At 40.4% G+C, this 24875-nt stretch overlaps 1 protein-coding gene across 2 annotated transcripts in view; it reads right to left on the bottom strand.

The window, feature by feature from the left end:
* The window catches only part of ASCC3 (activating signal cointegrator 1 complex subunit 3), a 281127-nt gene extending 257692 nt beyond the window's left edge, over positions 1-23435 (bottom strand). The window contains exons 1-3 of one of the 2 annotated variants that reach the window (XM_037390923.1): positions 23257-23422; positions 4118-4261; positions 3182-3332 (exon numbers count right to left, since the gene is read on the bottom strand). In XM_037390923.1, coding sequence (XP_037246820.1) covers positions 3182-3332; positions 4118-4207 — 241 coding nt within the window. In that variant the 5' untranslated portion in view covers positions 4208-4261; positions 23257-23422. Of the gene's footprint in view, positions 1-3181; positions 3333-4117; positions 4262-23256 lie in introns of both variants that reach the window. The other variant, XM_037390924.1, reaches the window with a different exon arrangement.
* Between the last annotated feature and the right edge of the window lie 1440 nt (positions 23436-24875).

The raw sequence follows: 24875 nt of genomic DNA on the forward strand, positions 1-24875 counted from the left end.
CTTTAACCCACCCCACCCACAATGGCACCACTGACACAGTAAATGAGGCTATTCTCTTTTCAGTAATCAAAAGTGTCTTGTCACTGCCTCTGCATACCTGTTATCCAGTTACAGGCCTATGTATTTGCTCTACTATGTCCCAGTTTCCTGGCTGTTAAAATACTTATTGAAGACAGTGGGGGGGGGATTCTTAATTACTTTGGCATCATTACTCGATTCAACTTAGGCTAGGTTTAACCCCAGCAAAACCAAGGGTTTTTTTCCCCAACAGTGTAATAGGAAAAAGCAAAAGAAATACAGCATAAGAAGATGGAAAAGGCTGAGTAACTAGAAACATAATGTATAAGTGGAGGTGCCTAAAAATTCAGTATTTCTCTTAAACTTTCCTATGGTGCACTTTGAAAACCTGAAAAGTTCACGGAGAGGACTGGAGATGATATTTACAGGCTCATTAGATACCTTCATATGGAAAATACATGACATAAAGATAAGGCACATACACAACATATATGTAAATGTATCTCAAAGGAAAAGATTGTTCAGCCTTCCTCTCAGCATTAACTATACGGGAATCACAGGGAAAAAAAACCCTAACATCTAAAAACTTACACACCTGAGCTTGGCTGCATAAACCTTACTCTTATATTCCTAACATACAAATACACATCATTATTTAAAGAAACTTCTGTGAGAACAGAAGTACACGTTACCAAACTAAGAGAGCAATTGTACTGAAAGATTTGAGAAAAGGCTCTTAGCTTTATTATGTGCTAATTCTCCTTTATTATTAACATCTCCCATTCATGGAAGCATCTTTTGAGAAAACACTACCCCTCCCTACTGAATATAATGAGCCAGCCAAGATGGCACTACTTGAAGCAACTCTTTCCTTTGTGGTTTTAAGCCAGTCAGATCATTTCAGTAAGTGACGTTTTCCCTGTAAAGTATATCAATATTACAGTATCTGTTGCCTAGGCTGAGATTTCATTTCCTTGAAAATGAAGTAAAAAGACATACAAGCAATTCCTTTTCTCTACTACATGCTTCTGATGAGGGCATTTGGAACATTAGCACCAGTTCAGTTTGTGCCTCAGTCACTGTAGCCTGTTCTCATTTGTGTAACATTCCACATCTATCTTTATTGAGAAGCGTCAAAGCTGATAGTTTCTTTCCAACTTACTCTAAGTAACCATGCATTTGTTTTCATTAGTTTTGTCCTCTCTGATCCATCAAACAAATATTTACCACACTATTACTTTCAAGTCTCTCAACTTACTCTACCTACGGACCACACTGGGCCCACTATTAAAGCTGGGGTGGGGGGAAAGAAAATTAGAAAGTTTTTGCAGCAATCTTTGGCAAATGTGAAAATTAAATAATAAAAAAAAGTTACACAGGTAATGCTTGTTTCTGTCATTAATACTGAAAACACAACTCCACCGAATTATTTTCATAGATGGCATTTGCAACTAAGAACAGCAAATGCTCACTTTGCTTATAACCTTTTTTCCATCATCAGACATTTTTTCCTACTTGCTGTACTACACATGGTCTTACTTTTTGTACTGCAAACGTTATAATCTTTATATATTTATCAGCCCTAACTTAACTGACATTTTACTTCAGTACTTCTTATGATTAAACTATAGCCAGTGGATATTTAAAACACCTATGTAGATCTTCTCAATCAATACAGGTCTATTATCAATACAGACTGCACCTTTTCCATATTAACTTTGGGCACTGACGATTGATACAAACTCACTCCCAATCTTGCATAGACCTTCCCTCAAACCTTGTGTATCACAAGTGCCAGCTGAAATCTGAGCACTGAAGCAGAGGTACCTGAGCTGGGGCAGAGAGGTGGCCCCTTCCTAGAGGCCTGTCTCAGAAAAACAGGCAGCCACATGCTTAAATTCTGGCCTGAAGAGGTATAAGTCTACTAATAGCATCAGCTCTACTAATTGTATTAGAAAACATAAGATTAAAAAAAAAAATTGCACCAAATTTGTAAAAATAACTGTTATGTCACTAACATGGAAGAACTAAACCACAAAGCAAAGTTTAGAACACATGTATCATCAGATGAGTTTAAAACATTTTTGTCAGTGATTTGAGAAATACTCGAAATTTTTCTTCTGATGACTCACGAACGCAATACCCATTACAACCATTAATAGCTTTAACAGACATCTTCCATGCAACTGTGCAGCACAACTGATTACTACATGCTGGACATGAATAACTTGTCTAGCCTTTCTTGAAAGTCTGTGTTTAGATATTTATTTCTTTCTCAATTTGCTAGTTATTTCCAAAAGAACTGTTGAGAAATAGAAACACAACTGACAGGTTAATATTTGTATTGTGATAAAAACCATTGGTGTATAATGCCAAAAAAAGACAAATATACTTATCTATATTAGTTCTCTCAGTCTTTTTACTTACAAGATTATATTCAAGATATTTGAAATTATCAGAAAAGAAGAAAATATACCTATTAAATTGAGATGAAAAATTCTTATGTATATGACAGCTAGAGCTTGGGCCATGTGCTCAGTTTATGAACTGATGAAGTTAAATTCTGCTAACAACACAAGCTGGATTAGTTTTAGTCTTTGATCAAAAACTAAGTTTCCAATCAAAACTAGGTTTTCACACTTCCTTTGCTATAACATATTTCAATTTTAAAAGCTTAATTCCAGATGAGTGAAATCTATTATTTATTTCTCTCCTTAACACCAAACACTTCAAGCAGAAAATATTTCTTAGATTTTTATTTGCCTATGTGTCTGTGCAATTTTTCATGATACCAATCACATGGAATTAAAGCAGGTAACATCACGGTTGTTCTCTTCTCAGAGTACTGCCATTCCAGAAGATGTTGCTTTTGCTTACTAAAGGTCCATCACAAACCATACCATGCACTAAAAAACAGTAATATCAAAAAGGAAGACTATCCACATAACAATGGTATCATATTTTAAAATAAATAAAATAAAAGACCGAAATGTGCACACACAGATCAGATTAACTGGAGTTTCAAAGATATTTCTGGGCAAGTCTGGCATCAAGGTAGAACTAAAATTGTACCAGTATGCAAAGTATGCAGGCAAAAAGCAGCTTGGAAAAAAACCAACAACGAAAGAGTATATTATTAGACTACTAGAGAATGAAAACATACCTATTTGTTTTGCAGCTTGTAATATAGTTTTTAAATCATCATTTACAGTTTGGTTTTCTTTTTTATCCAAATTGTCATCAACAAACTTTATTATCTTCTTCCAAGTAAGATCAGACTTCAGCAACTGTGCATGTAGTTTTGACCTTTTAGTCTGAAAATGCAAAATATTTAGGGTTTTTAATTTATTTCAAATGACTACACGGAGGTTCCTTTAAAATTAAACACCAGATAAAACCACTTCTTTCCAACTCCATTCAGTCAGTATGTAGTAATGATTGCAAGCAGTTTCCCTATTACTTGTTCTTTACACCCTTTCCTGAGCATAAGGAAGAAGGAGGATACACATGCACAGACTGTCTGACTACTTTACTCCTTCCAAGACAGAATTCTCTGTAAAGCCAAACTCTTGCAACTTCAAGAGATATAGAGCTCCCAAGATTCCAAATTCATTTCACATTACAAGTTACCACAACACATCTATTGCTTTAATGCACTATTTCTTGCAGGGAGGAGAAGCATCTAAATTCAGTATCACTAAACTTATTCTAAATAAATCCCAACAAGAGTCCAAGTTGAACTTCGTATTCAAAAGGAAATGTTTGGCACCCCAGTTCTGCATAAGCTAAAAACATACCAGCCCAGCTTAATGTAACTTCCTAAAAGATGAAGTAACAGGGCTGTGCTAACCCAGCCAAACAACACTATCCATATAGCATATCATCGTTGTAAGCGCCTAGAATAAACCACAAAGCTACAACAAATCTGACTTGGAGTGAGGACACTATAAAGGAATGCACAGGAAATTATACGCACTCTTGCCCTGTCTTGCTTCCCTCCTCTTATAAAATGGCAATGCAAACAAAGGAGGCAAACAATTCTTACTGTATACACACTAATACTTTACAATTATGCTTTAGAAAAGAAAAAAATCTTTACCGTTAAGTCAGCTAATTCTTCACTGTAATCCTCATGTTTAGTGACATTTGAAAAGGAGCGTAACGCGCCTGTAAGACGAGGCAAGGCCATCTGTTACTCATTCAGTGATCCATAGGATGAGAAATGAAATCCCAGTTCAAGCACCTAGATGAGCATAAAACAAATAACGTGGCTTTGTTAATGCTATAAATACAAACACATCACAAATTTGAAAGACCTTTCTGAGCAAGCAGAACGTGACTGGCACTTCAATTAAACAAGTTTAAAAAAAGTCTCAAAACGCTGATAATCAAGATTCAATAGAAGGGAGGTGTAAAGCACAGAGCATAGGCAAGTCATGGAAACATGCAGAGATCACTCAACAGGTTCTTCTCTCTCCTCGCTAAAGACAAGTTACCAGCAATGAGGCAAAGTGGCAGTTATTCCTTTACAACCACTAAGACAAGAGTATTATAGTGAAATCTATGTAACTGAACTTTAGCTCCCAAAAGCAGTTAAGTGACTACAACCTACAAGAAGATTTTCTCTGAACCAACCCATACTGGGAGCTTTAGGTCATTAGCAGCCTCCGGCGCTGATGCAGGGACATCTTTCTTGACAACCGCTTAGCCATTTGTAACTAGCAAAACAGGCAAAGAAAATCACGACAGGAAAAAAAGATTGTAATATGCAGAGCCCTGAACTATCATAGGAGATAAAGGGAATAAAAGGACTAATGGGAAACTGGAAAAAGTATGCCTTGGGATGTTTCCATCTCACAACTGGAAGCACGGACACACGCACACAGTGTGGGGCTCTCTCTAGGGCTACAGCCTATTTTTGCACAGTCTAATTTCCTCTGTGAAACAGGCTCATATCTATACAGCAAAACACAGCTGTTCTCCATCTGAACTTGTACTCATTCCAAACCTTTTACCGAAACTATTCTCAAAAGTTATTTAATTTCAAGAGATGTCCACAGCTGAATTGTTTAATGAACTCTAATGCACAGCTACAGCTTCAGATGGTAGCAGATAGATACAAGTTTAGATTATTTTTGAAACAATTAATGATATCATTATAAACCTAATGATCTGCATCGTTCTTAGCATGCCTGAAGACCACCGGCCATCCAGAATTTGAATAACTTAAACCAGAGTTAATAAAATGACTTCCCCTGCTCCCCGCCCCCACCTCCCCCCAGTCATACACTGTATAGAACTCCCTGGTTTAATCCAATTATCCTTAACATTTTTCTTAATTTAATAGCTGCATTTGTATTTTAGCTATCAACTATGCAATACAGCACAAAAGCAAATCCAGATGCAGTGTTCCAGTCACAGACAAAGAAATACCACTGACTTGTCACCTCTACTTGTTTTCTCATCTCACATTAAGATGCTTTTTGGAGAAAAGCTATCACATCATCTGATATTTTGGAGATAAATGTTATAACAATGAAGCTACAAAACATGGAAATTCAAAATCTGTAACTGTGAATGTGATAGGGCATGTTTAAATTCAAGCCTGGAAGCCGACAGAGCCAAGCAACAGCGCAGCTTTTATGCTTGGCTTTTAAGATGTCCAGTGGATATATGACATGTAATTCATACCAGTGTAGCTCCTAGTGAAAAAGCCCACGAACATTATAGCCACCATTATAAAACATGTCCAAAATTTGAGGGAATCTAATCTGACCTTTTTTGTTTGAACCCAACAAAAAAGGTAAATCACTCTCATGCTACTCCAATGACAACACTGCCATTAGCAATGGATCACTCCATTTGGCCATTTATTTTATACCTACACTCAAATACCTTTTTCTATAGCATTATGGTCCTTTGCAATAACACACAACAATGCAACTGTACCATTATCATCTTAATTGTCCTTTATGAAATAACATGCATAGTAATTTATGAAAGTTCAAACTGACTTTTAAGTAGTTCACTTTTTACACATGGTTTTAGGAGTTTTTAAAGCATCTCCAGCAAGCCCATTTGTCAGAAAATTGGATTTTGAGGGGAGTGTTTCTTCCTCCTTTATTCATTGAGTTATTAGTACTTTCTGAAATAAAAAACCTGGAACCCCAGAGGACAAGGGCACACCTCCCTGACCGCAGGCTTGGCCAAAGAGCCAAATCCAGCCCTAAAGCCCTACAGTTGAGCCTGTACTAATAAACACTGCTCCATACGTGCCTACGTGCTTCCACAGCTTGCCAGTCCCTGAGGAGGCTGGTTTGGCAAAGCAGCTGCACAAGGCTTCTGCACCTCATTTACAGGCGAACCCCACACGTGCCCTTCACTTCTGGTCCATGACACCCACCCTCGCCAGGGCACCACAAGAAAACAAAACCTGCCATCAATTAGAAAGTGGGGGACAGGTGCAATTACTGTTAACAGGAAAAACAAGGTAAGGTTTATGAACTTACACTATTATTCCACAACATATTTGAGCCAGCTCTAAACACTGGATCAAAAATGCTGTGGCCCTTACATTTGTTTTAAAAAAAACAAAACTGTTACCTGCTTTCACATAAAGCTTGCTAATGTAGGTACCTGCCTGCATCACGTTGCCTTTAGAATGCATCAGCTACTGCTTGTCTTCTCACAGCTACCATAACAGTAACTAATTCCTTCTGATTTGACAGAAATACATGTTTGCCTGCAGCTTCACCTGAAACATCTGTACTACCAAATGATCCTGCTAAGATCTGCCTGTTTTGGAACAAAGACCTAAAAGGCAGCAGCAATTAAATCCTACTTACCAGGGGCCACATACAGAGATGCAAGTTGAACTTTTGCCATTCTTCTGCCCATTCACCCTCAAGACAAGGGTGTGAGAACTGGTACCATGTTTTCATGTTTGTAGATGGACATGTGGAATGGAAATTTAACCTTAAAATGCGTGCAATTTTACATGATAAAAATTATCTCCCCTCACACACTTCAATGTAAGGACAATCAGACATTCTGCTAATGATTTTTAGGAAAAGGAACTGAAGTTTGACAATTCCTTGAACTATTTCAGATTTCCCGTCTCTTAAAAAACCCCTTCACTTTCCACCAAGCTTCCGTTTGTAAAGCAGAAAAAGCAATATCCGCCTTTCTGAAGCTTTGTGAAGATGAGAGGCAATAACTTTTATAAAAGCAAGTATGATTTTAATGCTGAAACTTTTTATGAGAGGAAGTAAAACCTAGAAGCAGATTATACTCAGAATTCAGATATCAAACCATTCAAACTTTATTGTTTGAAAGCAAACATGGACCATAATCCCAGCTGGTTTTTATTCATTAAACTGAAACATTTAAAAAAAATGCTAGCAATATCACAGAGGTAACAAACGTTACTAGAGAAGTTTTCCACTTCATACTTTCACCAGCCTATTAAGTTTTCCTCCCACTCCTGGCCTTCCCATATTTTTTCTATAATAACAGTCAGTCTTTCTCTTGCCCACTGAAATGTTAAGAGAGATTATGGTCAAACAGATGCTCTTTTAAAATATACTTAAATCCTGTAATCTCTAAGAAATCAAGCCAGCTGCCCAGTAGGGCTAAGAGAAGGGGACTTCTGAAATTTGGTACCTCAATTTTTAAGTTGAACACAAACCTTAACAGAATCAGAGGTAAAATTAACATTATCAGAATCATTAACAGAATCAGAAGTAAAATCCATGCTTCAAAGTACTAGCTTCTGTAGCCTCTAGTATTTGACTTAAGTCCTTTAAAACTTCACAGCACTCATTTTATTTAAACTGTTTAAGGAATATTGTCACGTTACCAGGTTTTGCCTATATTGCCTATAATTCTTTAAATTATTAACAAGTTTCTTGCTGTCTATGTAAAGTTTTCATTTATAAAACCTGAAGAATTTATTACTAATTACTATTCCCATCAACGAATATTATAATGAAAAAAAGGCTTTAGACATTGGCAATTAATAGCAGGTTACTATTGACCACATAGCATTTGGATCAAATGGCATTTTCACTTGCTCTTGTGAAAGCAGAAACATTTCAAATGAAAAGGAAGTAAACAGGCAAAAGATATCCCAGCCGTAAGGCAATACAAAAAATAAAAGGGACACTGCAGTACTTTCTGCACTTTAATTGTATTTTACAAACATTAAAATAAATGTTAGCCCAGGATTATTTAAATCAAACACAAAAGCAGCAAGACCATGAGGACACATTAGGACATTTTCAAAATACCCACATACAGAATATTTTATTGCTTTACTATGCAAGAGGAATAAAAATAAATAAATCCCAAAATGTTAAAATTTAGTGAACATGAACTCATTTTAGAACTGCTAAAATTAACCTCAGCAGCTTCATTAACACAAAGGTAAACTTCGTATTTTATTTACAAATAAATACAGTATTTAAAACTCCCCACATTCTATTTGGTGTGTATTGCTCACTGCCATTTTAAAGAAACAAGTAAAAGCATTAGATGAAAAACCTATTTTACAGCAATGGGGACGATTCACTTAAACTTCTTATCCAAGCTTGTTTGATGCAAACAGTACAAACACAGCCCCTAGCACTGAAGTTGATGACAGCCAGGGATAACAGTGGTTTAATAATGTTTGGGACATTAATCATAACAGCAGGTCAAAGCAAGATACTACAATATTATTATATTCCAACTTCATATTTTGCACCTTTATAAGCAGTGCTATATGATGTAGTAACAATTGTACACTTTCAGACAAAATTTTCTGCAAAAGGCTCAGACATCACACTGGAATTCTCTCAAGTTGTCTGTGTTGAATATTGCTGATCTCGAGTCAAGACTGGGTCAGTCTTTGAAAGCAAAATGTCAAGATTAAGGACTACGTACTCAGGAAGAAATAGTGGCTGCCTGATACATGGTATTCATCTCACTGAATACCAGAATTCCAACAAATGTTTCAACATAATGAGGAGGCATAACAGCACCTGTGTGTGCCATCTTTCATATAAGAGACAATTTCAGGATCTTAATTATATAAGTCACCAAACAAAAGAGAAAACCCAAACCCCTAAAAAACAAATAATGGAATTGTAAGTCATGCATTCAATAGAGTATTAACCCTTTCCCCCTCTCACTACCGTAGCCATGATTAAACACCAGCTGCCTAACTCTGTTCCAGCTAGCATCAGCTGGCAAGGCATTTCAAGGTATTCCCTGTGATTATGCCCGATAGTGCACTGGTATAACACCAAACATGGCTTGGCCCTTTAACGTCTTCATTTTAGATGTGCTCTGAGATCATTCTAAGGATAGCTGTTGTTTCTAAAAAAAATAATAAATAAAGACCAACAACAAACAACCAAATCCAACAACCACCAAAATTTAAACCAACCTTTTTTTCAGAATAACTCATCTTTCTTTTTGAGGAACATAAGACATAGTTCAATTGTTACATTAAGAAATGCCTGCATTTTTATGCCCCATAACCTTTTCATTCCCTGCTGCAAGAGACAAACTGCATCCCAAGCAACAGAGACTTAAAGACTTGCCTTACAGGTGGAGATGTACTATGAGCAAATCTCCAATTTCAACATACATAACATGTATGTTCATTTAAACTCTAGGTACAAGCCACAAATACAACAGGCGGAGGGGGTGTTTGTTTTTGCTTTACCTTAACAGGCAGCTCTCTATACATCTCTTTCTCACACTGTGCCATCAACAGAGGCTGAAAACCACCCCAGGGCATCCATCTCACGCCATTCCAGAAAAGTTTGTCACTAAAGGAAAAACAGGAGCTGTATGGAAGGTAAATATGGATGTACATGTGCAAAGGAAGTAAAGGGAGGATGAAAGGCAATACATAAGTGAGAGAAAGAAAAAAACCTTTGAGCTAATGACAGCTAAGTAACACATGATGCATACATATGCATACATACGTGATGCATAAATATGGCTGAGAGGACATGGGACGTGCTTCAGCAAATACAACTACTCTAATCATAATTGCATAACTGCTGTGATATTACCAAGGTAGAGCACCTTGTCAGATGGTATTAATACAGTCTCCATAACACATTCCTGTAACAAACAGCAAGCACACTCGAGGATAAAGCCTCCAACTAACTACAGAGTCTACAAAGATAGCATTGCCAGGCTCCTTTTAAGTCAGCTTCAGGAGGTAAAAGAATTGCTTATAACACTTCCTAAAGATTCACAGTAACATTTTAATGGAATGAACTTGATACTACACAGAGGTACAATTGGATGATGCATGTGAATGAAAATCTGTACAAGTAATAGTCAGCAAGGATAACAGGTTTAATGCAGCAGAAAACCACTAATAAAAGCTTTTATCTTTCTTCTGAGCTCTAATGGGAAAGCAAAACCAGAAAAAATAATAACTGTATTTCTCTGCTGTGTGGCCTGCATTAAAAATAATAATCTGTGCAGATCAGGTCAAACCTATATAGAATACGCAGCCTGAGAAAACAAGTAATCTTCATAAAATCATAGAATACCAGGTTGGAAGGGACCTCAAGGATCATCTGGTGCAACCTTTCATGGCAAAAGCATGGTCTAGACAGGACAGCCCAGCACCCTGTCCAGCCAGATCGTAAAAGCGTTCAGTGTTGGGGAATCCACCACTTTCCTGCAGAGATTGTCCCAACGGCTAACTGTTTTCACTGTGAAAAATGTTCCCCTTGAGTCCAAGCGGAATCTCCCCAGGTACACACTACCCCTCGTCTTTACCGTGTGACTCCTTGTAGAAAGGAGGTCTTCATCTTCTCTGTAGCCGCCCTCCAAACACTGGAAGGCGGTGATAAGCTCTCCCCTAAGCCTTCTTTTCTCAAGACTGAACAAACCCAGTTCTCTCAGCCTGTCCTCACACGGCAGGCTTCTCAGTCCTTCGATCATCTTTGTGGCCCTCCTCTGGACGCCCCCCAGCCTGCCCACATCTGGCGTTTTGTATAGCGGGAACCACAACTGAACACAGTATATTCCAGGTGTGGCTGAGAAGCGCTGAGTAGAGGGGGATAGTGGCTTCTTGATCTGCGCTGGTGATGCCCTTGTTGATGCAGCCCAGCATCCTGCCAGCTCTCCTTGCCGCAGCAGCACGCTGGTCGCTCATCTCCAGCTTCCTGTCCACAGGGACCCCCAGGTCCCCTTCCACAGAGCTGCTCCCCAGCCGCGTAGATCCCAGCCTGTGCTGCACTCCTGGGTTATGTCTTCCCAGGTTGCAATGTTGTCCTTGTTGATCTTCATAAGGTTCTTGCTAGCCCACCCTTCCAGCCTATCCAGGTCTTCCTGCAGGGTGGCTCTCCCTACCGAAGCATCCCCTTCCGCGCTTGGTTTGGCATCATTGGCAATCTTCATCACGGCAAGCTTGATCCCATCACCCAGACCACCTGTGAAGGTATCGGACAGCGTTGGGCCCAATATCGATCCCGGGGACCCCACTTGTGACAGCCTGCCAGTTTGAAACGCAGCTGCTCACCGCCAGCCGCTGGGTGCGGGCTGCGGGCCAGTTCCCCACCTGCCACACAGGCCGCCCGTCTGGATCGCAGTGCGTCAGGATCTCCGGGAGGCGGCTGCAGGCAACCGAATCAAACGCCTGGGAGAAATCCAGGTGGACAATGTCCATCGCTCGCCCCATATCAACCAGGCATTTGCCCTCGGTGAATCTGTGCTGGCTTTTCCTAGTCACATGCTTCATTGGACTTGGGATAGCCCCCAGGAGGTTTCGTTCCGTAACTTTCCCAGGGACTGAAGTAAGACTGATGGGCCTGTAATCTCCTGGGTCCTCCTCTAAGCCCTTCTTGTAGACAGGGGTGACGTTAGCCTTCTTCCAGTCTTGTGGCGCATCCCCCACTCTCCGCTGCTTCTCACAGAGTAAGGAGACCGGCCTCACAACACCGTCAGCCAGCTCTCCTAACACCCTCAGATGGCTGTTGCCAGGGCCCATCGATTTGTAGGGGTCACGCTCCTGTAACAGCTCATGTACCAGCTCTTCCTTCACTGATGGTGGGTCTTTTTTCACCAACCTGGATTTTTATTCCCAAGGCCTGGGGCCCAACAGCGCTGATAAAGACAGAGGTGAAGAAATTAAGAACGTGTTGAGAAACTCTGCCTTTTCAGTGCTGCTGGTGCCTAATTCACCTCTTCTGTTTAACAGCAGGCCAATATTTTCCTTCTGTTTCTTCTTGTTTACATACCTGAAGGATCCTTTCTTGTATTTATTTACATGTTTGCCCAATTTAAATTTGAACTGAGTTTTTGCCTTTCCAACTGTGTCTCTGCACACCCCAGCAATGCCCTTGCCATTCTGAACAGGTTTTTGTCTGTTTTTCTATCTCTGGTACACTCCTCTCCATTTTGAGCAGACTCCGAGTCTTGTCACCAGTGGGGCTTAATTGTACTGGTAAAGATAAATAAAAGAAATATATAACAGGAGATGAATTTTTTTCTTTCATTTTTTCCCCTTTGTAGTCATCATTGACTGCCATAGTGAAGACCACAAAAGGTCTGAAAGTGGCCAGAAGAAAAGCTTACCAAAACAAGCTTTCCCATCCTAGCTCTGTTTCTAAACCATGCTGGGGAGCTGTTTCTCGGTTGTCTACCCCCTCTCCGTCTCCCAGGAGAAGAGTTTACAGGTACATTAGTCCTTTCAGAACATCAGAAGGTGGTGTCCCGTAATATTTCACTTCAAAACATCACTGCAATTGAGCTGGGAGGGCGAACTGGCCTTACATTACATGAAGGGAGAAAATGGATGCATTTACATGTCAAAATCCTTCAGCAACTCAAGAAGAAAAGCAAGAACCAGAAAATAACCATATTGAAAAACATTCTTGCAAAGATAAATGCTTCTTGTATAATACCATTAGCTGTAAGTGTAACTTAATTGTGCAAGAATTAAAACCCATCACATTATCGCTCCTCTAGAATGGTTTGTTAAATACTATCTATACAAACCCCGTGTGAGCACCTTTATGCAACTGAGGCAGATTAACAAAAAGAATTATGAAGAATAGTATCAGCTTTAGTGTGCAATCAGGTACATCTCTTATGGATAACACACAGCTATGCCTGGACATTGACCACTACGACATATGGTGAAAAACCATACGTCTTTTTGGAATTAGCTAGTAACAATTCACAAGCAGAAGAGATAATGCCTCAGATTAATACCACTGAGGTTAATAAACTGGACCTCTACTTTAGCAGAGCAACCATATTACTTTACTTATTTTTATTAACTTCTTTTAATAATAAAGCTATAATAAGAAATTCACTATTGGATAATACAAAATATCCTTAATTAACTGAAATACCAATGCATATAATAGAAGCTTACTGTTGGGATATCCAACACTCAGAAAGCAAGTAAAGTTAACTGATTAATGAGCTTTCAAAGGACAAGATAAATTATACTTGGTTCATGAGCCTGGTGTACAACTAAGATCAAGATCTGTTTTTTATTTTCTTTTGAGAAGTTTCTTATGTTTGGTACACAGAAGAAAACAAAGTCCAAAGGACTCTTCAAGGGAAATGGGAGTACCAGAAGAAAAGCACCTTCCTACTTCTTCAGCAACAGAAAATGAGTAAGACCAAAAGGAGACATGTATTTAATAGATGCATACCTGAAAGCGCAAAACAACAAACTGTGCATCCAATTATTACAATTAGGATACCTAAGTCATACTGTTCACAGTAGGTACATCTTATTCATAGTTTAGTTAATTCTGCTTTGGTATTCTCCACAGAAAGGAATAACTAACTAAATTTTTTAATGTTTGAAATCAAGCTTGATTAGCATGGGTTTGCTTAAGGGAAGGGACAAACATACCTTTATTTAAATAATAAACCTTCAGCAGATGCTACAGAAATAGTAAAGATACCACACAGCTTCTGTTCATTATCAGTGAATTTGGTTGAAAATTGTGCTCAGGAAACAGAATATGCTTATTTTTTTCCTCTCCAATGCTTCCTCCCTTCCATCTCCATTCTTAACAACACTAAAATACTCAGTGCTACAAATACACCTGGGGATTGTCTGGAGCATTTGACCACTTCAAACTGATGGCTTAAGAATGTCTTTTTGCCACTGCTTCTTGTGAGAACAGCATCGGTCCGTGCCTGCTGGAGGAAACTATTTCTGAAAACTTCGCACTCACATTTGCCCTTGAACCTCAGCAGGTGTGGGGGGACAGACACAGACCAATCCTGGTCCCTAAAGTACAACTCGAGATGCAAATCCTACACATACTCCCAAAGTTTGCCTACCTTGCCTAGATTAATCCTAAAAAATAACAAACATAGAGGCTGCTTTTATTCAGGTCTAAGTTCAAGTTCCTAAACAACTGGAAACAAGACTGAAAAGCAGAAACAAAGTCTTCATCTCCATCACAGAATAAATTTGAAAATTGTTTGTTAGAAGGTCTACTATTCTCATTTGATCCCCAACATGCATCCACGTTACCAAGGAAACAGGACAGGAAAATTAACATTCTGAATACTGCAGCCAAGACCTCTATGGACTCATACCTATGTAATTTAATAAAAGAGCACCTCACCTGTCTACTGTGGTTATGTTCACGCCACATACATAAGCAGACACTACTATGCTTAGACAGAGAAGTACCACACAAAGCCTACAGCCCATTTCCTTCAGGGTCTCTAGGCACATGACATTTTTCTCTCCAAAACCAACAATGTGAAAACCTGTCTGAAGACCCATGCCTGAATCATGCAGAAAGATTCAAGTTTCCCTTATGGCAGGCACCTGGGTGAGATTCAGTCTCGAAGCAGTGTCCATGGTGTCTGAGACCCTTTATAAGTATCAAGGATATTTGCATGGACCAGTAGATGTGACACAGGTCCTGTGAAATATCCACACCCTCTGAAACAGCAGCTGGATACAAGGTGTAGTTCTGTGAGGTTTTAAAATTGGCAACAAGCGTGTGTTCAAGCACCTGAATCACCAGATTTACAGACAACTAAACAAATACCTCAAATACTGTATTATCTCCCAGTTCTAACTAACTGGATGCTTGTTATCCACTCAACACCATTATTATCCTTCATCATTAACTCTGACTTCCTTCAAAATATGATTTCAATAGGCCTCAAGGTTGGAACTGAATCACTCTGAATTTAGAGCATCTCCCCCAAATGCTTTTGAAGGATACACAAACCATCCCTTTTGAGAAAAACATAACCTATTTTAGCATGATGACTCAAATGCAATAAAACAAAAGACTAAGCGAGATACACTAATCTTTAAGACACTGCCCGTACACTATTACTCAAGCCACAAAGGAGAGGCTGTACAAGTATGATTGCTCTCTTACTTCTCATTAACCCATCTTGTAAGAATCCTAAAACTTTGGGAAAGTTTTTGAAACAGGGTCGAGCTAAAATAAAAAAGTACTATGGTAAAGTCTAGGAAATAGTTTTCAAGAGGCATGTAACATCCACTATATATCAGTTGCCATTATTTTTAGGAGACAATACACAAGACATCTAATGTCAGCGTCCCTGAAGCATGAAGCTTCCTCCAAGACCTAAGGACTGTGTGGCCACACAGCTAACACGTCCCTGTACAAACATGGGAGTCAGTACCAGTAGCCTTAGGAATCCAAAGCGGCAAACACCCTACAACACCTCTAGTCAACTGAAAAGGTCCTAATGTACAGATTTTTCAGAGCCTATTTTGTTCTTACCCTGGTTCCCTATTTGAAGTGTAGCAAGATCATACTTAGGGACATGGTTTAGTGGTGGACTTGGCAGTGTTAAGTTTACAGTTGGACTCTATGATCTTAAACGTCTTTTCCAACCTAAATGATTCTTTATATATGTATGGTATCATAAGTAATTTTTACAAACTGACCTGAAAGAAAATGAAGTCTTCTGTGTACATAGACAAGTCCAGCTGTATCACTGGCAAAACTCTTACAGACTTGGAAAATATATATCTGAGATTCATTTTACAATGGTCAAGTCAACCATAACAGAATGTCTTTTTGAAGTTGTAATACTGACTGGATGAGTTGTGTTGCTATTAGTACCACCAAAATCGGAATCAAGGATTTATTAATTAGTTAAATAACACTGTCTCTGGTACTTTATGACTATTTCACACCCTGCTAAATTCATCATCAAAAACTATGTCCAAGAATTTCACTGGCTTGTAAGTAAAATGGTGACATCATTGGCATCATCAGAAGCCAATCACAAAATTCATGCTTTATTCAGCATCCACACAATGCAAAACAGACAAATTCTACCAATTTTGTTTTCTGACCACACTTTGGCATTTTGAGGGGGCATCGATTACTGGATAACTTATACCTGTTTTCTGCATAAAACAGCTAACAAGAAACCCCGATGTGCCTTCACTTTCAAAGTGACTTACAGCTAGTCTCCTAAGTCAGATGACTTACCATTCATCTCTGCCAATAATCAATGTCTTCCACAAGACAACTACTTACTTGTTAGCACTATACTACCCCTCAGTCTTTCTAACACTCCTCCTAAAAGTTTCTGTCAGCTTATTTTAATACTTTTCCAAAGGCATGTCCACTGGGTCCACATCACAGCACACTGAATGTTCAGTCCAGCTGAGTGGTTTAAAAATGTTGGCTTTTCTGATAGCAAATACAAACAGAGGCACATTCAAAATAGAGCTCACTGTTTGACATTACATGGCCAAATATCGAAGGGTGGGGAAGATGCATACAAATTCCTAAAAATCAACCTATCAAGACAAACTTTTCCAGTTGAGGAAGAGCTGAAAGGAGAGTCCAGACCACCCCAGCCTTCCAGGCAGCTCTGGGGATGCCTTCCTCTTCAGACCTTCCTCCTACTGCCTGGAGGGAATACTGTCTTCTCCCCTGCAAAAAAGTCATAAAGAAAAGCTGTCCCAAGGCAGACAACTGTCCACTTTTGATTTGGCATAAATATAAATTACTCTGATCTGTTATTTAACATTAGTAGGGTGTAGGAAAAAAATGGCCAACATTTCAGCTGGAAAAAACGGTGCATGGAGCACCTTTTAAAAGTATACTCCTATATCCTGAAAACATGCATACTTCTTTTTAAGGTAGGCCCTTCTACCAAGGAAAAAAAAAAGTTAATTATAAATACTTTTAAAGAGCACTCAACTATTGAATAGACACATAGTTCCATAAAGTAATATTATTAGAGAGAGTCCCTTGTCTTCTCTTTAGAGCTCATATACTACATAGGCACTTCAAACAGCACATCAGCTATTTGATGGCCAGCAAATACAGTAAAAAATTATCAGTTAGGAAGCTGTTTACTGCTGCATTCCTGTAATATTACAATGCATGCAAACTAGAATCAAAACTAACACCTGCTGCCCACCCTTCCCTGGCTGACTGCTTATAGTGTTGGCAATACAAGAGGATATTTTGAGAAAGACACGCAATTTAGAAAAAATGTACTGTAAGAAATATGCACATATTAGTCAAGATTCTGTTATTTAACAGTTAAAAGCCTTTGAACAAGTATCGTATTTAGCACAGCAGATACACAAACTGTTCAAATTTATAGGAACAACTTTTAAAGACTCTCCATAAACAAAAATGCCACTCTAACAAGAAAATTATATAACCATACAATTTATTTATATTTATGTTTCAGTGGCAACACAGCTCTATATGATGTCATGCTCAGCAATAAAAACTCAGGGAAAGGAGAAGCAAGGGGCTGGGGGGGGAATGACACAACACGACATGACACCTCCATGCTTACAGTGTCTGTCTTCCTAAGCAACTGTTACAGGTCTCCTATTTTCTCCCCATCTCGCAGCAGAAGGGATTGAGAGGCTGGGTGGGTGTTTGGCTGCTGGCTCAGGTCAACTCACCATAAATAATATATTTCTTGAAAGAAATGGAAGAGAGGAGTTTCAGAGATCCTCTTTACTCCCCCCTAATCTTTCAAGGAAGACAAATTGTTTCCCCTTAAAGCAGCAGCTAAGAATAATGCCTTCAATCTTCTTGAACAAATTAATCACAAACCAGTTTCTAAATACAGACTGACTAACAGTAGTCTTCACCAGTTTCAAAGAAAGGAGTGTTTCTATGTTTTAACAAACATTTGAACACATGGAAGTCAGTCACCACTGTACAAACTCATCTACTTACTCTTACAACTTCCTCGGAATCTGATTTCCAACTGGAAAACTGAAATTTACTCCACAAATCACCCCACAAATGCTTCAATTGCCAACCCATCATTCCATGATTTATTTTTACTGTATGACCAGCTTAAGATTGAGATTCAGGCCCATTAATATCAAATTCAGTTTATTTTTCAGGCCAGACTTCCAACCTACCTTTGGGCAACCAAAAGTAACAGATGCTCAGAGTAAATACATGCCATAGAACAAATGATGGGAAAGTCTAGGGAGGTGTATAATCCATATCCCTAAGTTGCGATCCTAAACTCAGCATACAATGAAAGGGGAGAGCTAGCAACTTTTGCTTCCCTAAAATCAGTTATGTAGAACATTCTCCACCTTCCTGTTAAAGATATTTCTCTCTAGCACCAACAAAATTTAACGGGCCAGAAAAAGAACACAAGTTTTAATTTGAATCTTGAGAGATGCAACCAGAGGCTGACCACCAAACTCCAGTCCACACATTAATGTACTGAATAAAACAGAAAACACCAACTACCCTTTCAGCAAGTACAAACTCCTAAATGCCCAAGCAGTCCAGCACAGACACCATAACCTAATTAAGTCTTTGTTTCTCCCTAGCCTAACTGATTTTCAATAAACTATGCAAAGTTGTGTACAACTTCAATAGGAATATTCCATACCAAGTGACTAGAATCACCTCAAAGAACACAGGGCGTAAGAATCTTTCACACCACAAGTTAATTCAGTGAGTACTGTTATCACAGAACCAGAGTGTGCTGCTATTTTTTCCCTCAATCATATTTTAAGGTGCCGGCGCAAAGTGTTGAGGTGGGTTGACCCTGGCCAGCAGCCAAGCAGCCACACAACCATTTGCTTACCCTCCACCACAGTGGGACAGAGGATAAAATAGGAAGAACAAAAGTAAGAAAACTTAAAGGCTGAGATATAGACAGCTTAACAGGGGAAGTAAAAAAAAAAAACAACAAACAAAAACCCAACAACACACAAGTGAAGGAAATTGCTCACCACATCCCACAGGCAGATCAATGCCCCACCAATCTCCAAACAATAGACACCTTGGAAGCAAAAAAAACCCCTTTCTTCTTCCCCTACCTCAGTTTTTATTTCTGAACATGACAACACCCAGCATGGAATATTACTTTGGCCAATGCAGGTCAGCTGTCCCAGCTCTGTCCACCCCCAGCCTACTCACTGGGCATGCAGAGAGGGAAAAAGAAAGCTCTGATGCTATGCAAACACTGTTCAGCAACGGCCAAAACATTGGTGTGTTATCAACACTGTTTAAGCTACAAATCTAAAGCACTATGGCTATGATGAAAGTTAACTCCTAAACCCAGTACAAGAATGTACTTGCATTGCTTTGTGCAGAGGCGATCAAATTCCTCAGAGAGAGATGAGCATAAAAAGTGCCCTGACTGTATATCCCCATAGGGATTGTGCTTGCAACAAACATGAAATTGCTCATTTCTGTGATGTGATAAGGTATTTTAAAAGCAAGAATGGGTAAATACAGATGACTGACTGTTGCCCATAATGCAAGAATAAGGTGGTACATGATGAAACTGAATTAGTGAAAACAATACCAAATGGAATGCCTTTTCTATGTAGAACATAATTAAATCTGGGAATTCATTGCCACAAGATGCCAAAAAGACTACAAGTTCAAGTATGCTCAAAAAGTTAGATGAATTAATGGAAGTCAGTATCTGACTTGGTAGTTACCAAACTCAACATCTTAGAGACAGATCATCAGTTATTTAAATCACTGACTACTGAAAAATAATATGAAAGTGAAGTCATCACTGTATTTGTTTTCCAGGGTTGTTTTTTTTTCCCAGTACATTGCCTAAGCACTTGCTACTAGCTGCTACAGGAGAGCTAGCAGACAAACGTTTTGTTTGAAAACAGAGCATAAAATGACAACAGAGATTCTGAGGATTACAATTTGGGATTAGGAGCCTAATGTCTCCTCTAAATCACTTTGTGGGTCCAACCCACGTTTCCTTCTCTTCTTAGGTCAGACATCAGCTATCATATTTCTAACTAGCTATGCATTATAGGTCATATGTTGAACTGCTTTTAATTTGATAAGCTTATCCAAACTAAGGAATAGGGTGGGTTTTTTAATTCTTTCTCCAAACATTAAAGTGCAATTCTATTTTAAAAAGTGCATAGGCTAGAAAGTGCTCAACACCACCTTCAACAATCATTACTATAAACTATTTACCAGGAAGACATTCATCTGTTATTTGGAGTAATGAGAACTTCCAGCAAATTTTGTGCAAGAATCAATTCTAGATTGATTGAGCTAGAATCAATAACATATTTAGCAGCTTCCAAATAAACTTTACATTGTAACTATCCAGCAAAAGACAACATGTGCCTTTCCTGCCCCCACCCCAACAGTGGCTGGTATGACTATGCAAGAGAAGAGGAATGAAACATGCAGGAAGAACATGGGCCAGCATGAGCTCAATTCAGTATTTATAAAGAGCAATTTTGAAAGAAAGAACTGTAGTTTAACAAGAACCTGCAGAAATACACACTGGTAATTTACGAAGGGCAAATTTTCTATTAACTCTGTAAAAAAAAACGATTTTTCAACTCTAAATATCCTTCCTGACAATAGAATTAAGACTACACTTAAGAATTCTGTAAATGATACTGAGATGCAAGGTACTACAACTGTTTTAGGGGTCAAATTACAATTTACAATTATCTTGAAAGAACTGTATCTAACATGGCTAGTAAAATATATTATATTAAAGCAAGAGTAAGAAAACACAAAAGCAGAGTATGCCAAGAAACAACACATTAGTTACAGTTTTTCAGAAACACACCTACAGAGTACAGCAAGCAACAATCATGTCATTTGTCATGCTAGAAACACGGAAAGACATGAAACATTAATATTTAAAGACAAGAGTGAGGCCTTAAAATATACCAAGTTGTCCTTTCACTAGTCAATATTAAAAGACTAGATCAGAGTACTGGTGCATTTGTTGTGCACCCTGTCTCTAGAACAGGGGTCCTCAAACTACAGCCCGCGGGCCAGATACGGCCCCCCAGGGTCCTCAATCCGGCCCCTGGTATTTACAGACCCCCCCTGCCCCGCCACACCCCCCCCGGGGGTTGGAGGGGGGGGGGGGGGGGGGGAGGAAACAAGCAGCCGCAGATGACTGCCTGCCACTTCATCCCTGCACCAGCCCCCTGTTTAAAAACTTTGAGGACCCCTGATCTAGAAAGATAAAGTTTCAGAGGATGTTGTGGAAGATTAACAAAAACGACCACCAACACAGAAGACATTACCCACTAGGAAAAACACAACAAACAAACAAACAAAACAAACACTTTAGATAGTTTACCCGGAGGAGAAACATATTGCTACATGTCAAATAAACACAGGTCAGTTACAGGAAGGAGGGAACAAGAAAACAAAAGGCTGAAAAGGAACAGTGTGCACCTCTTAATTTTAAAACCAGAAAGCCTAGCTAAGTATCAGGTTTAGCTTGAAAGGAAGCTCCATAAGCACAGAACTGCCTGAACAAAATATCATCATTTGACAATTTCTTACCTTTTCTCTGATTCAATGGAACTACTGATCTCACCTTTTCCAAAGGCCAAGCTAGTTTTCAGAGAAAACAGATCTAACAAACTAATTTACACAATGCATAAAGGACCTAGCTGGGAGTTGGTCAGTGTGCCCATACAAATGGGAAAAGTTCCTCTAAATATCTACACACGTAGTTCCAGGATGATGCAAGTTTACTCTGTCATGGCCAGAAGCAAATCATATCCAAGGGAAATTATTTTATTACTGCTGAAAAGCTGCATGTGTTTATTTATACTCAGCACCTCACTGAAATAAATTAATCTGGTCTTCAGATGAAAGGCAGCTCGCACCTGCACTGACAGCTGGTTTGGTTTTCTTCCTTCTAAAAATTTATCTCTGCAACCTACCATGTGGATAAACATAACCCTTGTTGCATCGTACCTGGAATTTGTAATATTTTTTCTACTGAATTGGCTACACTCAACACAAGCCTTTCCTCAAGAAAATAACTAAGCTTGACTATTAGATCTCTTCTTGGTAAAAGTGAAGATTACCAATTTAATTTCAACGGTACTAATTCACAGTCAAATCTTTGAAAAGCCTTAAGATTGAAAAGGGTCTACACAAATGTTAGTAAATTAAAAACAACAACAAAAAAATCTAAATTCAGAACTCATAAAAGCTTTTAAATAAAGGCATTATTTGAATTCAAACACAATACACTCTCCTGGAAGCACCTAAAGGGTAAGGGTAAGCCTTAGGATGCCAGAGATCGTGATGTATTTTACAAGCAAAGCGGTCAGTTTACCATGACCAACCACAATGAAGCAAGTAGTACTTGAAAGGGGAAAACCCTTTACACGATCACGTGCTGGTTCTTCATTCTTCATTTCTAGTTTTCCACACTTATTAATAATAGCAGTAAGTACTGAAAGTATCCGGGCCTATTCAACACCTGTGCCGTTTCCCACTTGACCATACCCCTGTTACCCGTTTCAATAACCACACTGAGGCCAAGACCAGGATCAGAATGGGAGGAGAACGGGCCCCGGCCTTTATTAGTGGTCCCGCACCGCCCGCCGAGGGGCGCGCCGGGCTTGGGCACACGCTGGCGGCCGGCCCCGCCTGCCCGCCCGCCGCCGAGCCCCCGCCGGGAGGCGGGCCGAGGGGAAGCAAGGCCTGGCACCGGCCTCGCTGCCCCAGACCAGCCGGGCCTCGCCGGCAGCCCGGCACCCCCCGCTCCGCCCTCCCTGCGGGGCGGCGGGCAGAGACCCACGCACCGCCGCCGTGCGGTCCCACTCCTCACCGAGGGGGCCAGACCGCGGCTCCGCACCAGCCGCGGCGGAGCGCAACGCCCGCCTCATCTGCCGCAGCGTGCCGAGCTCCGGCCGCCACCGAGGCCCGAGGCCGCCGCCAGCAGCCCCCGCCCGCCCCCTGCCCGCCCGAGCCTGCCGCGCACCTGCCTTCCGGCCTGCCGGTTCCGCTGCCGCGAAGAGCCGGCGCGGCGCGACGCTGCCGTAAAGCGAGCAGGCGGGGGGCGGTGAGGCGGCGGGGAGCGGCCCTGCCCTTCGCTTTGCTGCCGCCGGGCCGGCTCATTTGCTCGGCCGGCCTCGCCACCGCCCGCGCCCAGGACGTGCTTCTGCCCCCCCCCGCCTACTCCGGCTCTGGGCGCCGTGCATAGGCCCACCCCGGGTACAGGCCGCGCCCCCGGTTTGCTCCACGCCCGCGCTAGCGCCGTCAGCTGCCTTTGCTATACAGACAAACGGGACCGCCTGCTGCGGCCGCCCGCTTGTTCCCTGCGTGATCAAATACACCGTGGGGGCAGCACCCGGCAGCGTTTCTGCGCCCGCGTCGGTGCCTCGGGCGTTCCTGTACACGGGGTGCCGCGGCCCTCAGCCTTCTGTGCTCTTCACCGGCTCGTCCATCACTGCACACTCGGTGTGGGCCTTAGCATGCTCCTCCACACTTATTCCTTCAAGCTTCCAGTCTAATCCAAGGGCACCATAGTAAAATGGAGCTAAAGACCAAGCTGTGCAGAGAGAGGGGGAAAGATGAGTGAGCAATGTCAGATAATTTTGGGACAGAACCAAGCTGCGAGGAAAATGCTCACTCTAGAGTGCTTGGGTATCTGTACACAAATGCATCTGGACTTGTAAGAGGCCTCCAACTCTCTGGCTGTTAGCATTCAGATGATTTATTTCTGACTTCTGTCTTCTTGAGTGTTGTGTCGTGTGTTCTGTCTTGCAAGGCATGTAACGGCACTATCTTTTCAGATGACTGGACTGCTTTAATCTCTACAATTTTGGCAAGTGTTCTGCTCATATGAAAGAAGGCAAGCACTCGTGCATGTAGGTGCCTGTGTGTGTATTTGTACAGCTGGAGATGTTCAAAAACATACTCCCAATAGATAGTAACATAAGCCATCCCTTGCTAAAAAGAAGGAAACATACACAGTTTGAGGGCTGCTTTGGGGAAAGAACTCCATCTCAGCCAGACCCAATAGATGGTGTCTCTTTTGTAATGCAGCTAAAACCTTCTTGGTATCTACCCTTTTCTTTTGCGTTATAAGTCACCTTTCATATATTCCTCTGGATCCTAAGGGAATCTATCTGTCCCTATTAAGGAGAATGCAGGAGGGGCTTACAAGATATCAGCATCAGGAGGTCTTCCCTCGGGATAATGTTCCTGTTGGGAACATTCCTGCTGTTCCCAAAGTTCCTGTTTTCTGTCTCCTATCTTGTAACTTGATGTTTATATTTATGTTTTCTTAACACAATCTACGTCCTTCTCATTGGCTCCCAGCTCAAGTCTGAAAGTTACCCTAGAGCCTTCCCAGACTCAGTTGACAGAAATGACTATCATTTTGTACAAACTAACTGCCTCAATTTGTCAGACTGTCCATATGTGATATTGACCGAGCTTAAGATAAAATACATCATGCCATAGTCAGCTGACCGCTAGACAACTGTTAAAGCAAACTATAACCCACTCAGGCTGAGACAAGCCAAGACAGATTCTGAGACCCTGCACGATCAGTCAGTACAAAGCCTGAGGTCTTCTCCTAATGGGGGCAAAAAG

Source organism: Falco rusticolus, chromosome 6 (assembly GCF_015220075.1).
Source record: "Falco rusticolus isolate bFalRus1 chromosome 6, bFalRus1.pri, whole genome shotgun sequence".
Lineage (NCBI taxonomy): Eukaryota > Metazoa > Chordata > Aves > Falconiformes > Falconidae > Falco > Falco rusticolus.